Source organism: Styela clava, chromosome 7, assembly GCF_964204865.1.
Source record: "Styela clava chromosome 7, kaStyClav1.hap1.2, whole genome shotgun sequence".
NCBI lineage: Eukaryota > Metazoa > Chordata > Ascidiacea > Stolidobranchia > Styelidae > Styela > Styela clava.
Window position 1 is genome coordinate 18,581,623 of NC_135256.1, and position 13,986 is coordinate 18,595,608.

Below are 13,986 nucleotides of genomic sequence, written 5' to 3' on the forward strand. Positions count from 1 at the left end.
TAGCAGTAGCTGCTTTTATAGGGCCTTATCCAGTGCAAAAGGAATATGAATAAGCAGAATTAAAAAAACCTTAATCATGTTTAAATTAGTCTGTCATCTAATTAGATTCTTACAGACAAGTTGAAGTTTAATTAACAAGGAAGATGACAAGCAATAGAATTCCATAGAGACTTAGTTCTGATAGAAAAGCAATTAGACACAATTTGTGGTAGGATTGAAGAGACACCCTATTTCATCAGATATATTGATGGGGGCATTTCATCTCTCATCAACATTGTATTAAAGGTATAATGCGTAAGATATCAGATCAAGAATTTGGATATTTCAACTGCAAGTTTTTATTTAGAATACTGGTAAAATGAGAGGTGGAAATGTAAAACGTAGGTTGTATAGGCCATAATTGGTAACTGGAAGATGAAATATGAGTAGGGGTTTTACCAAACATGATAATACGATAATTATTGGCTCATACACAATAAGTAGATTTTTAATCTCAAGAATACATGTCTTTAATGGACATAGGGGATAATATATCATTGGGCCATGCTTGTAAAACATATATCATCAGAATCAGAATTGAATCAGATATTGAATAAAAATCAAACTTGATCGTGTATATCCGAAAATTAAAACCACCTTTCCAATTTGCAGCTGCCTGTTTCCAATGTTAGTTGTTAAAGATTAAAAAGATTAACAGGAGCAAATGGTAAGTGTCAGACAAGACCGATAATTATGTTTCTTATTTTCGAAAACAAGGGTGTGGTAGGTCTGATCTCATTATGATGGTATATACAGATAGTGTTATTTATTGTTTGTTGTGCTTGCTTTTTATTGAATGTTTGATTAGAAGAGCTAGAAATACATTGATGTACATCTTTATAGGGAATTATATATCTATTAGTTCTATTTGATGGAAATTTGAAATATATGAAAATGTTGTTTAATTTGCTGATTGTTTTTTATAATATCGAGAAAGGTTATTTCAAAGGAAATAAGCATGGCTTATACATTTTTTAATGACAAAAATTTCTTTATTTCGAAATAGACTTTTGTTCCATTGTAACATGTATATTGCTCTACAGTCTTCAAATGGAAAAATAAGATGGAAAGTACTGCTTTTTCATACAATTAAAATCAACAATTTTATAAAATGACTATTCCCCAATACATTTTTATATCTTATTTTTATATATGATTGTAATCAATAGTATGCCAAAATATTCAAATATTTATAATACAGGATTGATTACATAATTACCTCTTAGAAAATGAAGAAAATTTATTTGACACTTGAACTCTTGTTTGTGTATAATTGTACTAAAGAAAATTTCATTAATCTAGGATACTTTGCGAAAAGTTATGTTTTTCCTAGAATATGTTACAAAGAATCTGGATTTTTTTTGTTGAAGGTCACCTTGTATTCCGCCAAGGTCGACACAAATTAGGAAAATATATCACAAACAGGTTGACACCAAAAACCATCTAAAAGGTCATTTGTCTACATTAACATATCCCATTGCAAAACAAATTTTGAATAAAGATCACAATGGGTATAATTTCATGTTAAAATGCTTTCTAAATTTCAAACAAATCAAAACTGTGACTTTGTATATTTTTTTAAAAACAATTGATTATTTTCGGTTACGGATGGTGTTGATAACAGCTTATCAAAAGATGTTAAAACATCCCACAATCTACTTTTAAAATTGTAATCTTGTGATAAGAGGCGATTAATGTCAAATATTGCATTTTATAATACTGTCGAACCTTGTTTACCTATTTAATATCGATTATATTGTTTATTTTGAATATAAATAAAAGGACTCAAACAATAATGAAATTCATAAACAACACACCTTACAGAAATTAAGTACTAAAGAGTAAAATTCCATAAAAAGATTTTGACATTATAATGATGTCATGGACTCATAATGGATAATAACAAATCAAATAACGAATTAATTACATGCAAATCAGAATGACGGGATACTAAGAGAAAATAAAGCCATTTTTAATGAGAAACTTTAATTATATACATATATGCAAGGCAACAAATGATGGGTATATGGAAGTAAAAAGAGATCTGCTATCGATAAATTTTGAATTTTATAACTGTATTTGAATATCAAACATAATTTGAGCCGATGAAAATCTAAAATGTTGAGTTACATACAGCCTAGCATGTCTTCAATTGAAAGTTTATTGCAAATGCACAACCCAAAGACAAATACTGTTAACAATTCAAAAAGTTACCGTTTCTTTCATAGGAAGTAGCTCTTTCTTAATTCTGAAAAAATTCTTTCCATGTAATCTCAGTCCTCTCTGAAAGCGTTTCTGAAAAAAAAACATCAAAAATTGAGAAAGATCTATTTGTGATAGTAAAATTTTAACAACAAATTTATTATGATCAATAAAAGTTGAGACAAATATTAATAAAAAGGCCATTCATTTGCTAGATTTGAAATGATGATCAGATGAATATACAAAATAAAACACTAAACCATTCAAAATGAAAATATTTCAATATTATATAATGCATTACATTATATTAAGACCAAAAGAGTTTCACATAATAGCATTCAGCCCCTTCACATGTATCCCATTTCCTTTCGATACCTTTTTTACAATATATGGGAGTTAATATAGCAGAGGGCAGTGGAAAGTACAGAACAGCCAAGTCGTCTTTACATTTGGGAGAATATGCATGATCTATGATTTTTATATCTACTAGTTGGATTAAACAATTGATAGAAAAGCAGTTTTATTCCAACCAATTGCCAAATGTCTATTTGTAACCATATAAATTATTGTCCCACACAATACCAGATATTTAATTTCATTATGAAGAGTGAAGATGACGCCGGTATATTGTAACTGGACAAAAAGTAGTGGGTCTGCCACATGATAAGACAATCTTATTTCTTTCCTGTACCTACGAATCGATATGAAAACCCTAATACATGCTTAGGTAATATTAGGTGTAAATTACTGACTGCACGTGAAATCAATTTTTAATTTGAATAATTATTAAAAATTTCATTTCAGCAAATTTTATTTTATCAATCCTTAAATGCAATTCAAATTCTGTTGGTTTCTTCAATTTCTAATAGCAAGAATTATCTTATAGTCTTCATCCGCTGTTATGCCACCAAATTAGTGGATTTTGATAAGGTTCACTGAATTTGGTTACAGAAGGTCAATTATTTTAGCAATGGAAAAACAAATCGAGTGCCAGATCACAACCTTTAAGTAGGGTCGGTTACATTAAGGCACGCACAAACAACAAGTTGTAACTCAAGTGAGGTGAACCTACTGAAAACATACACTTGTAAAATACCTATCACCTGCTTGAAATCTGTATTAACTACAAATTTGTGAATGCTTGCCTCTCATAAGTAACAATGTTGGATACTTCAGCATTGTATTATCAATAAAATATGGCAAAGTGGGGTGGCCGGTGGAGCCTAAGCTAACTGTATTAGTGAGATTTGATTTCTGTTTATTTCAATGACAAATCAAAGTCCATTTACAAACCAAAGTTGTAACAAAATAAAAGACAGATGGCGCTCCAGAAGTATGTGTACCAATATGTAGGTAACTAATTTTGTCGCAATATTACAAATGCGCCTGCCTTTATGAAGCTGTTTTATTTTGTAAAATTTGTGATAAATATAAAACATAAATTGGCTATAAAATATGTCTATTTTTGAAAAATTACACTAACAAAGCTAATGCAGAAACTTCAAATGTGGTAAGTTAAATGTTTCTTGCCTAAATTATTTGATTCAGCAAACAAAAGCTCTATTTTCTCCTCATACACTTCTTAAATCATTACCGTACATTAAAGACCTCAATTTTGTATTTACGCATTTGAATAATTGTGTTTTACATGAGTGTATAATTAACACTTGAAGTAAGCGTCAGAACATTTCCTTTATTCGAAAATAGATGTAATTTTAAAATGATACTGGCAATTAGGCCATTGGTATGGTTTTATTACCATCTCATTTAATGGCAATACACTTGAACTAAAATACCTTTTTAGACCAGTTTACAAGAAACAATGAGTCAATAAGATGGATATCATTTTCGAATACACGAAACAAGTGACTTGAAAATTTTATGATTTTGAGATGTGCCATTTTGAAATTTTACCTTTGTACAAAAAGTTATATATATATATGTAAATATTTCATTTGGAAATTCCCGAAAACATTTGAAATTGGATATATATTCGATAAGGTAAATTAGGAATAATTTGGAATACTTTAATTTAAAAACTTGTTATTTTGTGCATTTATTATCAGATGCTTTGGACAAGAATTCATTCAGTATAGTAAGTTATTTGGTTTTGACCATCCCTGATTTTATATTTTTGACAGTTCAGCTTCAATTCTATAGTAAGAATTCAACATTGAGTTGCTGTATATTTATAACCAATGACAGAAGGTTACATGCATTTGATGGGGAAAATCCAATTAAAAGTAGACAATTTCCGGTAAATGTCATGATATATCTTGCAAGGTTCAAGTATGTGAATAGTTCGCAATAAATCTACATACATATCAAAAATTTTGTTAAAATAAGAAGTGAAATCGCATAGTGAGGTTCTAGTATATATATCAAGGTATTTAAACATGGGCATACTGATATTGCTTTATCATAATCGACTTCAAACGGAAAAGCTTATAATAAACAACTTATTCTAAAATCATGTAGAAATAAAACCGTATTTGCTACATGGAACATAAATTGAAATTTATAATTTTTAAAATGTTGGGCATATCACTGTATTGGACACGAAGTACAAAGTTATATATGAGACATAGTGTTAGTTCATACATGTGTTACTGCGTGTATAAATTGTACAGTCAATCAGTGGATGAAAATCAAGTGTTAAAAAAAGGATTTTTTTTCATACAGAAATGATATGTTGACATCTTCTATTGTTTATCATTCGCTTCAATCAAGTGACATTAATTTAACTCCACTAAGAGTGTATTGAGTAGCGTTCACCTAATATCCACCAATATTATTAGTATTAAAGTCGTGAGTAATTAGTCAGCGGTAAAGTGTTCTAACAAATTAAAATTTGTAATGTTTACATGTACGATACCAATAGAAATCTCTTACAGGAAACCATAAACAAGTAAATGCTGAAGTAAAATGAATCACGTAAACTTTTGAGTGTTTACCCACACCTTTCAACACAATGGATTACGTTAAGAAAAGAATGACGATCTTTAATGCTTTTGTAGCCAAAATAGTACGATGATTGAATTCACAAAATAAGCACCTACCTATTGACAAAGCTTAGTATTATAGCAACGTAATTACAGTACTGAATTCCAATCATGATAGATTATTTTAATAATATATCACGATTAACTTGAGTAAAACCAAAACTAATTGAACAGAAACAGAAGTGGATAAAGTGGCAAAAAAGGCTTATTAAAGAATTTGAAAATCCTATTCAATCAATCACATTGAAGGAATCAAACACATAAAACTTTTGTAAGGTATAAATATTGAGCTTCCTAATAAATAATTCACAACATATATGATTTTTCATAACCTTGAATATCTATACGTGACCATTCAATGTCTAAGTGTTGTCTCTTTTATTGATAAGTTTTCCAGTTTCAGCTGAAGGCTTGTAAACTTTTTTTGATCAGTGCATAGCGAAGAATATTACACCATAGTGCGTGATTAGAGATTTATTATCTACTCTATACAATTTAAAATTAATTTAAATTTGCTTTCTATTAAATCCCCATTCTTAAGTAATTAAGAATGTTAAATTTAGCAGTGTCAATTTAACATGCCAATGTTCATTATCGTCATGATATCAATTAATTATTTAGAATATTAAATTTTAGAGGAATCGCACTACGTAACCTGCTCGAGGTTTAGTTGAACGCCGGAAAATTCTGAAAAGTTTAGCGGGATAAATGTTTCCTGCTCACCGCAAAGATATGTGAATATCCCGATCTCTCTCTACATATTTGAAACTATTGATTAATAGGTGCCAAAATAAAAATAAAGTGACAAGTATGATTCACACAATATGATATCACAAAAGTAAAATTTTAGATTACTATCGGAAAGATGATAAAAACTTTGTGACGCATTTGAAGAACTTGATATGATCGTATTTCGTCATTTGATTCCGTCGCAAAAATGCGTCTTACCTACTATGGTTGTTGGACGTCTTCGTAAAAACGTTTTAACAACGCACGAGCGACATAGTCCTAATATTTCTTATTTGACGAAAACTGATGTCACTAATCTGCTATCGCTTAAATGTGTTCCGGAAAATAAAATTAACTCCGATTTATTTTAATTTTCGCAAAATATTTTATTGTGGAAAGTAGGATCAAAATTGTTACGCCGTAAAATAATATAGGATACCCATATCATGAAATCTACCAAAAATTAATGGCACCTACGTGTTGCTGGAATTCAATTCTATGGTTTTTGATTTAAGCACGAGTTGTTGTTCAAAGGTTGTGCTGGGTGAATTCGGTCAAAAAGTCTACACGCACCATCAGAAACTGGCGCTCTACCACGCGCTCCACGCATGATACATATTATCAGTGTGAATAACGAATAAGTACAAAGTATACCTATAAATTACCGTAGATAACATCAAAGGCCCGTTATATATATCATTATCTGGCTTTTGGTAAGCCGTTCATATGTTTCGAAGAAATGTTTGCAGCAGCGCTAGTCTGTTTCAAGCAAATTTTCCTAAGGTAAGGTGTGTCTTGCGGGCAGCTACGCAATTCTTGTAATCCACAATTAGGCTATTTTTATGTAGCTTGCAAGTTTCCATTGGGCAGAAATGCCGTAAAATGTTAATATACCACAAAACATAATAAATTTTATAGTTTCAGATCAATTTCGTAGCGTCACGACGAAAATTGAAACAGACGTGTATATTAATTTTCAACCACAAAAATTTCCTTCATTGAAATGGATATATATGCTTGGTATTTAGCACCATTACTAAGGCATTAAGGGTAGATTAGCGCTGAATTACCCAGATGAATGGACGTCATGGTTATTTATTTACTCCACCGCTTATGTTGTTCTAATTACAAACGGCCAAGTATTAACAACTAATAAAATTAGACATAAACGAGCGCATCGATTCCCAATACTGATCAGAAAATCCGGGGGTGGGGATAATTGAATTATCTTGCATCGCAAGTGGCGTGGCGTCAAAAAATCGACGGCGTGGAACAAGCGATTTGGAAAAGAGATCAAAACTAAAACTTTTCAAATAATCCTAATATGATTGATTATCCGTTACGAACGATTGCTATTAGTTTAAAAAATTGAAGTGTTCCGCAACATACACCACTCGTGTGGCACTTGTAGGCGGACTCCTCTTCATTTTTAAATCAAGATTTCCGATGCAACACATGAGCATCCGCCTATTTGCAGAGGAAACAGTTACTATTTATAATTTTATATTGCAATTCATTCATACCATAAAATAACAAATTAACAGCGCTATGTAATTATCAGTTTCGAAAAAATAAGAAGCACAAAAATCGTGGGCTATATGTCCCAAAAATCTGTGATCACACAAGGATTGCGAGTTTAAATTCATTCACTTCTGATAACGAGTTCCCGTTTGTCGGAAGGATTTTACTGTTTAGACTTTTCCCGTTAGATACAATTCAATTCCACTTTGCTGTTTCCACAGCAGAAATTCACTATTTATTGTTTCAAGTTCCGCGTCAATGGATATAAATGATAATTCAGCATCCACAATAAACTACATTTAGAACTCGGTGTAACAGAGATCGATTCTTACATTATATTGAAATTGGGGACTTGAGACCTTGATTTAATAAGCAAACTTGTAAAAATAGAATGCCTTATCGCCGTCTCCCGAAAGCCAAGAAATTTTGATAATCTTCACTTTTATAGTTGGGGGAATTTCGTATCATATTATCATTGAATAGTTACTACTAGTAATACAGTTGTTTACATCCTGTATGTGGTGTCCGGTCTGATGAGTGACGAAAATTTAATAACCCGATTGAACTTTTGCCCGTTGGAGTTGTTTACGTATTCTGACAGAAACGTCAAGACGAAAAAAGAACGCAGATGCAAACAATAATATTCCGCTAATCATCGATTGTCGAAGTGTTAAAAAAGATAATACTTGTCACGCATTGAGACATAATGGGCATTTATAAGGTGACCCAAATAAACAGAACCCAGGTAATTAGGATCATATTCTAAAGCAGATAATTTTGTGCAAAGCGCACTAGCTTGCTAAAACTTTCGAGTACAATCATATACAAGTTCAAACGTTAAATGGATTATTCATTTTCGTATACGTAATTGGGAAATTTACGGTTTCAGTTTATGGCGTCCCTTTGTATTTCACAAGAATGATCGCCCTGAACACGACTAGCAACTTTTCACGAAGGAAATAACATCTAAACATCATGGCAGATGTCATCAAACGCATTAGCAATTATTTTGTCCGATGACTTGTCTAATGACATTTCACGTTCTACCGATTTACAAACAAATCCGAAAATAGAATATTTATGATTTCTTAGTTTATACAATAAATAATGCTGTCTGATTTTCATTTTACATTATAAGATATTGCACCGGTCACATTGAGTTTACAGCATTGATAAAAATCTAATTTGCATGGTATTATAAAGCAAATTTCAGAAATTGGCATTATCATACAGTTTGTTATCGTTGACCTAAGGTTTCGGTTTATTGAAGCCGTGATCAGTCCCCTATTAATCGAGAGCATAAAAATTGGCAGTATGATTAATTGCTAATTATATGCCTTGCTCAAAAGTAAACTGGGATAAACTGGGTGAGAAATTATTACTAAGAATACAAAAATAATTTTTCATCATAAAGTAAGCGACACACGTCCCAGATACTCTATATAGAATTTGAACTTGATTCATTTTATTTCAATTTTTAGATTTTAGATTTTAGACTCTAAACTAAATTATGGCGACCATTTACTTCGGTGCAGTTTTAGACAACTGTTGGTGTGTAAATGCGTGATTTGCCCTTGGAATCAATTCTTTTAAATCAGTTTTGAACGCGACCTGAATGTATGTTAACAGATCGGGTGAAACAAAGTTGAAACTTTAAAGCGAAGCCAAAGCACGTTCGACGCCTCTGAATCAATACTAACCAATCCCATCACAGAAATCTGCTAAATCTCCGGGATAAAATGACTCCAATCGATCACAATAATATTGTGCACTTTCGACTGAAGCATTATGTGGATATTTGAATTGGGTTTGTTTGTGCTGTATTTTTGAAATGGCGAAGTAACAATTTACATACAATTAAAAAATATATATATCGAAAAATATGAGCAAAAAAACGGCCTTCAATATATGTTGGGTATTATGGAAAATAATTTAAAAACGCAAGAGCGTAGGATCATATGTATGATCATTCAGCAGACACCTATATCACCAACTGCAATAACACAATACATTGAAAAGTTTTAATTCGCAAATGACTTTCATCTGGAATTATTTAAATCAGATTTATTTTGAAGCAAATCAATAAACATGCCAAATTTTGCTCCGTAAAATTTGTCATAAATCATAAATTCAGCAAAAACTAGCGAAGCTTGTGTGTGTCGCTGTGTGATTAAAATATTTTCGTTTAGTGCACGCTATTCATCATACTTATGTATGCTTATAGTTTGAATTAGAATACTTTATCTCGGAATTACTAATCTAGTTAAGTAGGTGTTTAACGTCTTACATGTTGTTGTTTTTCTACAGTAAAAAATGCGTTTTAGTAGAATCATTTAAACATTTTTCAATACACGCAGTATATTTGAGCGCGAAGACGCTTTTACAACTAAGTACAAACAACCTTTGATACCCAGAAGAGCTACCGATATAATAAAACTTGTGTGGGTGTTGAGAATGGAGCTTCAAGTCTTCAACCATATTTCTTTGGTCAACGCAGGTAATCCAACACTAGAATTGACAGACAATCATGTACGAAATATACTTATTTTTGGAAATTGAATTCTATTCCTAGAACTGTGACTATTCGAATTGTAAAAGCAAGTACATTCTTAAAGAATTATTCGAAATCAAAACCTAAAAAAGATTCATCACTTTTCATTTTCTATCCTCGAGCGCAATTAAGAGTAAATCACTCGCGCCATAAAAATGTTCTCGCGACCTCGAGTCGCTTACAAAATTAAGATGGGGGTCGCGGGTGACAGAGACATAAATAATTGACGATAATCGGCAGAAGGCAGACTGGAAGATTATGATAAGCTGTCACGGTGATTAAATTCAATTTATTTTCAGTATTTTTTGAAGTAATAATACAAGTAAAGTCCATTTTTAATCATTTATGTAACGGTAAAGTGTATTCGCCCAAATTTGAATATGATAAATATTGCAAAAGCATAAACTACGATTGTATTGTCTAGAATTACCTATTGTGATAAAACTTAAAGTACCGGTATAGGGTTTATCAATTTCATTAAAATCGGATAATATTACGAATAAGAAGGAGGCATTTCCAAACTGATGTCCCATGTGAAGCGCAAATGTTGAATTCCAATAAAATAAATAATTTGGAATTGGATGAAGCATGGAAATTTAATCAAGAACACCCTTGCTAGAAACAAATACAACATTGAACAATAAAATGGAGAATTTTTTATCTGAAAAATAGGCAGATTAATTAGGAAAAATTAAGACGGGTGCTGAAGATTAGTATAAAGTTAGTTGCACGCGAGATATACGAGCAATAACAATTTGGTTTCATTCAAAATTCGCGAGTTTGGAAAAACTGCGATGGAGAAGTATAAACCATTGTCCTATCCAAAAATTCACGTCGATCACGAAAAAATATTTTAATTTATATTAAATTGTATAAAAATAACATATGTATGGTCTATGGTGCACTTGCACTCCTAAGATTTAACAACATTCGAAAAATAAAAATGCCAATCAAAAAAGGATTCTTGGGACATTTGAAATACTAAAATTGAATAGAAAACACGCATCCGTAATTGGCTAATCAAATTAGACGAAAAGTATTCTATATTTACAGTTGGCCACAATCCAATAAACGGTAAAAGCACAAGAAATAAATTGAGGCGGTGCCGTTACTATTGTGATCTTACAGCACGCGATTGAAATGAGGTGTTTCTGTAATTACCCTTTGCAATATTAATGTAGCGGTTAGAAAATTACATAAACATCAGAACAACGGGGCCATGTTTCTTGGGGAATGATCTGCTTAATAGGATAATGGAAATCTGGCATCCATAATGCAATAAGATACACACTCCAATACAAATTCAAATTATAGATGGAAGGTGGGTATGAATAACAAAGGTTGCTAAAATAATATAATTGGTTTTTGTTTTTGAGATTTTCAAATAGTAATTATCTTTAACAATGGATAGAAATGCCAGTTCGGCGGTATGTTGTTAAATCCCTCAACCAGAGATGAAAAGGCTTGGGATAAGAAGTAAGGGGTCGGGATTAAATTGGAAGCGGAAGATATTGTTAAATTTATAATTGAAAGATCATAGATTACAATTCCCAACGAAGCCGGAAAACGAAATTTTATGGTGACCATACATTTGAACCCATGTACATTTGAACCCATGTGTATATCCGCGGGTTCAATCTATATGCGGGTGCTAAACCCCATGGGTTAGTGTTAGTATGGGTTCGAATATCCGTAAAACAAAAAAATTTCCATAGGTGCAATAGTATGCATGTGCAGTTGTCGTGGGTTCAAATGTATTGGAACCGAATTTTATATGACGTACCCGCTCCGAGCAAGTCTCTACATAAGCATTCACTGATATGTAGACCGGAAATCTTTCTGGTCCGGAATTGCCAACTCAGTTTATTCCACCCTGGGTAAGATGGTGGGCATGGGATTTGAAACCCGAGATTTCAACCCGCGATGCCATCATAGTGAATTCCCAGTACCGCGACCGCGCACGCATCCTTACAGCGTTTGGGCCTGCTTCAGTGCTTCAGATAAATTCAATTCTTGGTTCAAGAGGGGTCTTGTGTGCATAAAATGCATTCAAAATTATGTTATTCGATCCCATACATATTTCCATGGCATATATTGTTGACAATTCAAAAATTCCCATGAAGTGTCTAAAGTACCCTGACATCCATATTTTTATCGTTTTGCCTCAGTAATAATTTTTCCGCTGTAATAGGACCCAAATCAGCACCGGTTGCTTTCCGTGTGTGCATCTGGAACAGGTGTGTGAAAGAAATATAATAACTGCTTGGATACATGAATCCGCAAAGGCAAAAGTCTAAGCGACAACTTAAGGATTATTTGTTTGGTCAAAGCCACGAGCGAGGTGAACCACGACGCGCATAGGAATAACAATAACCTATTTTGTTTTCACAGATTATACCTCCTACAGGGATAATGCTATTCAATCTATGGAGTAACGCGGACCGAATGATAAATAGTATATTGCGTAGTCATCGCGTTATTTATAAGCGTGGAACGATCATAAAGTGTTAAATTAGCCTAATTAATTAATGGCTCCTACAAAAATACTTAATTACGATGACCTACTGAAAGACGTATGAATGAATTGAAAATTAAAAGATTATATTATTAATTGTCCAGCATAGTCACCTATGCGATCACCAATCTCTTCTGACTTTAATCATTCGGGAATCAATCGGACCGAATAGTCCACCAAATAAGCTGTAAAACGAAAGGAGAAATTTCCGACCCTTCATATATCTTGGTCGGATATAAAATTCAAGTTGTTCTCAGAAATACGAGACTCGTCACTAGTGATATTGATTTTCAACTGAGACATTGCATCCTATTTTGCTGTCGCTAGCACAGATAAATGCGCTATTAATTAATAATGCCGAATCTGTCGATAAAGCGGGAGCATGAAAGTCAATGAGCGATTATCGACACGCCAGTTGTATAAAATAAATTTACTTGAGTCAAACACTCCATCACGAACAGAGCTCTGTGTAAGAAGAAGAACCCATTAATATAGAAAAAGTAATATTTTCGGAAAAGCCGGAATTTTGCGGCTTCGACGTTGCCACTGCGGGGTCACATTCATAATAAAAATTGCTATTGTATTGATAGATTCAGTTTCATTTGCGTCATTGTAGTTAAATTTTGATTGTAGCGGCAATGAATACTTATGCTGTTTTTGCTATTGCGGAGTAATTTTTATACTATTAGTAAAGCGAAAGTGTCTATCTTTTAGGACATCTTTTCTTTTTTGCTTTTCTTGTAGTTTTCCCCTTGTTTAAAAAAGTTTAAAAAAAAGGCACAGAGTTTTTTGTGCAATGAAAATGGGCCGAGAAGGAAAAAGGTTGAGAACCTCTAGTCTATCCGCTAGGTTTCAAGCTTCTGGTGTTATGGAGCCCGTGAGGAGGTTAACTATAATTTATGAAGTTCAACATCAAATTTATAAAAATAAAAACAAAAAACACATTGTTACTCACTGATAGATGTTCCTGAATAAACTGAAATTACCTCATTTCATGATCCGGATGTATTTGCTGCTTTGTATTTAATAAAATATTTTATTAATGCCGTTATTGCTTCTTTGGACAGTTACAGTATTTCAATAAGTAAACAAATTGCTCGCGAGCGCTCCGTTTTTTCTTACGCAGCCCTGGGATTCTGTATGGAGCACTTTCAGAACTTATGCGCTAGGGCTAGGCTATCACAAAGTAAAAGTAATCCTTTTTAAATCTATATTTGGTTGTTCGACTAGTTCAATAAGAAAACAGGTGTATAACAATTTTATTTCAGCCATACGCTACGAATTTTGTTGCTGAAATGATTCAAAATGATAAACAATTACCCGTTTTATTAGGTCTGGTATTTGATAGCGGGCATTTAATGGAATTAAACCATAAAACGCTACGTCTGTGATTTGTCAAGGTGGATTAGCTTAAAAGCGTAACATAA

The 13,986-nt window shown here is 32.4% G+C and overlaps 1 protein-coding gene across 2 annotated transcripts in view; it reads right to left on the reverse strand.

Moving 5' to 3' along the window:
- Positions 1-13,986, reverse strand: part of LOC120328902 (uncharacterized) — a 45,495-nt gene that overhangs the window by 16,622 nt on the left and 14,887 nt on the right. For both annotated transcript variants that reach the window (XM_039395468.2, XM_039395467.2), the window contains exon 11: positions 2,254-2,334. In XM_039395468.2, coding sequence (XP_039251402.2) covers positions 2,254-2,334 — 81 coding nt within the window. The remainder of the gene's footprint in view (positions 1-2,253; positions 2,335-13,986) is intronic.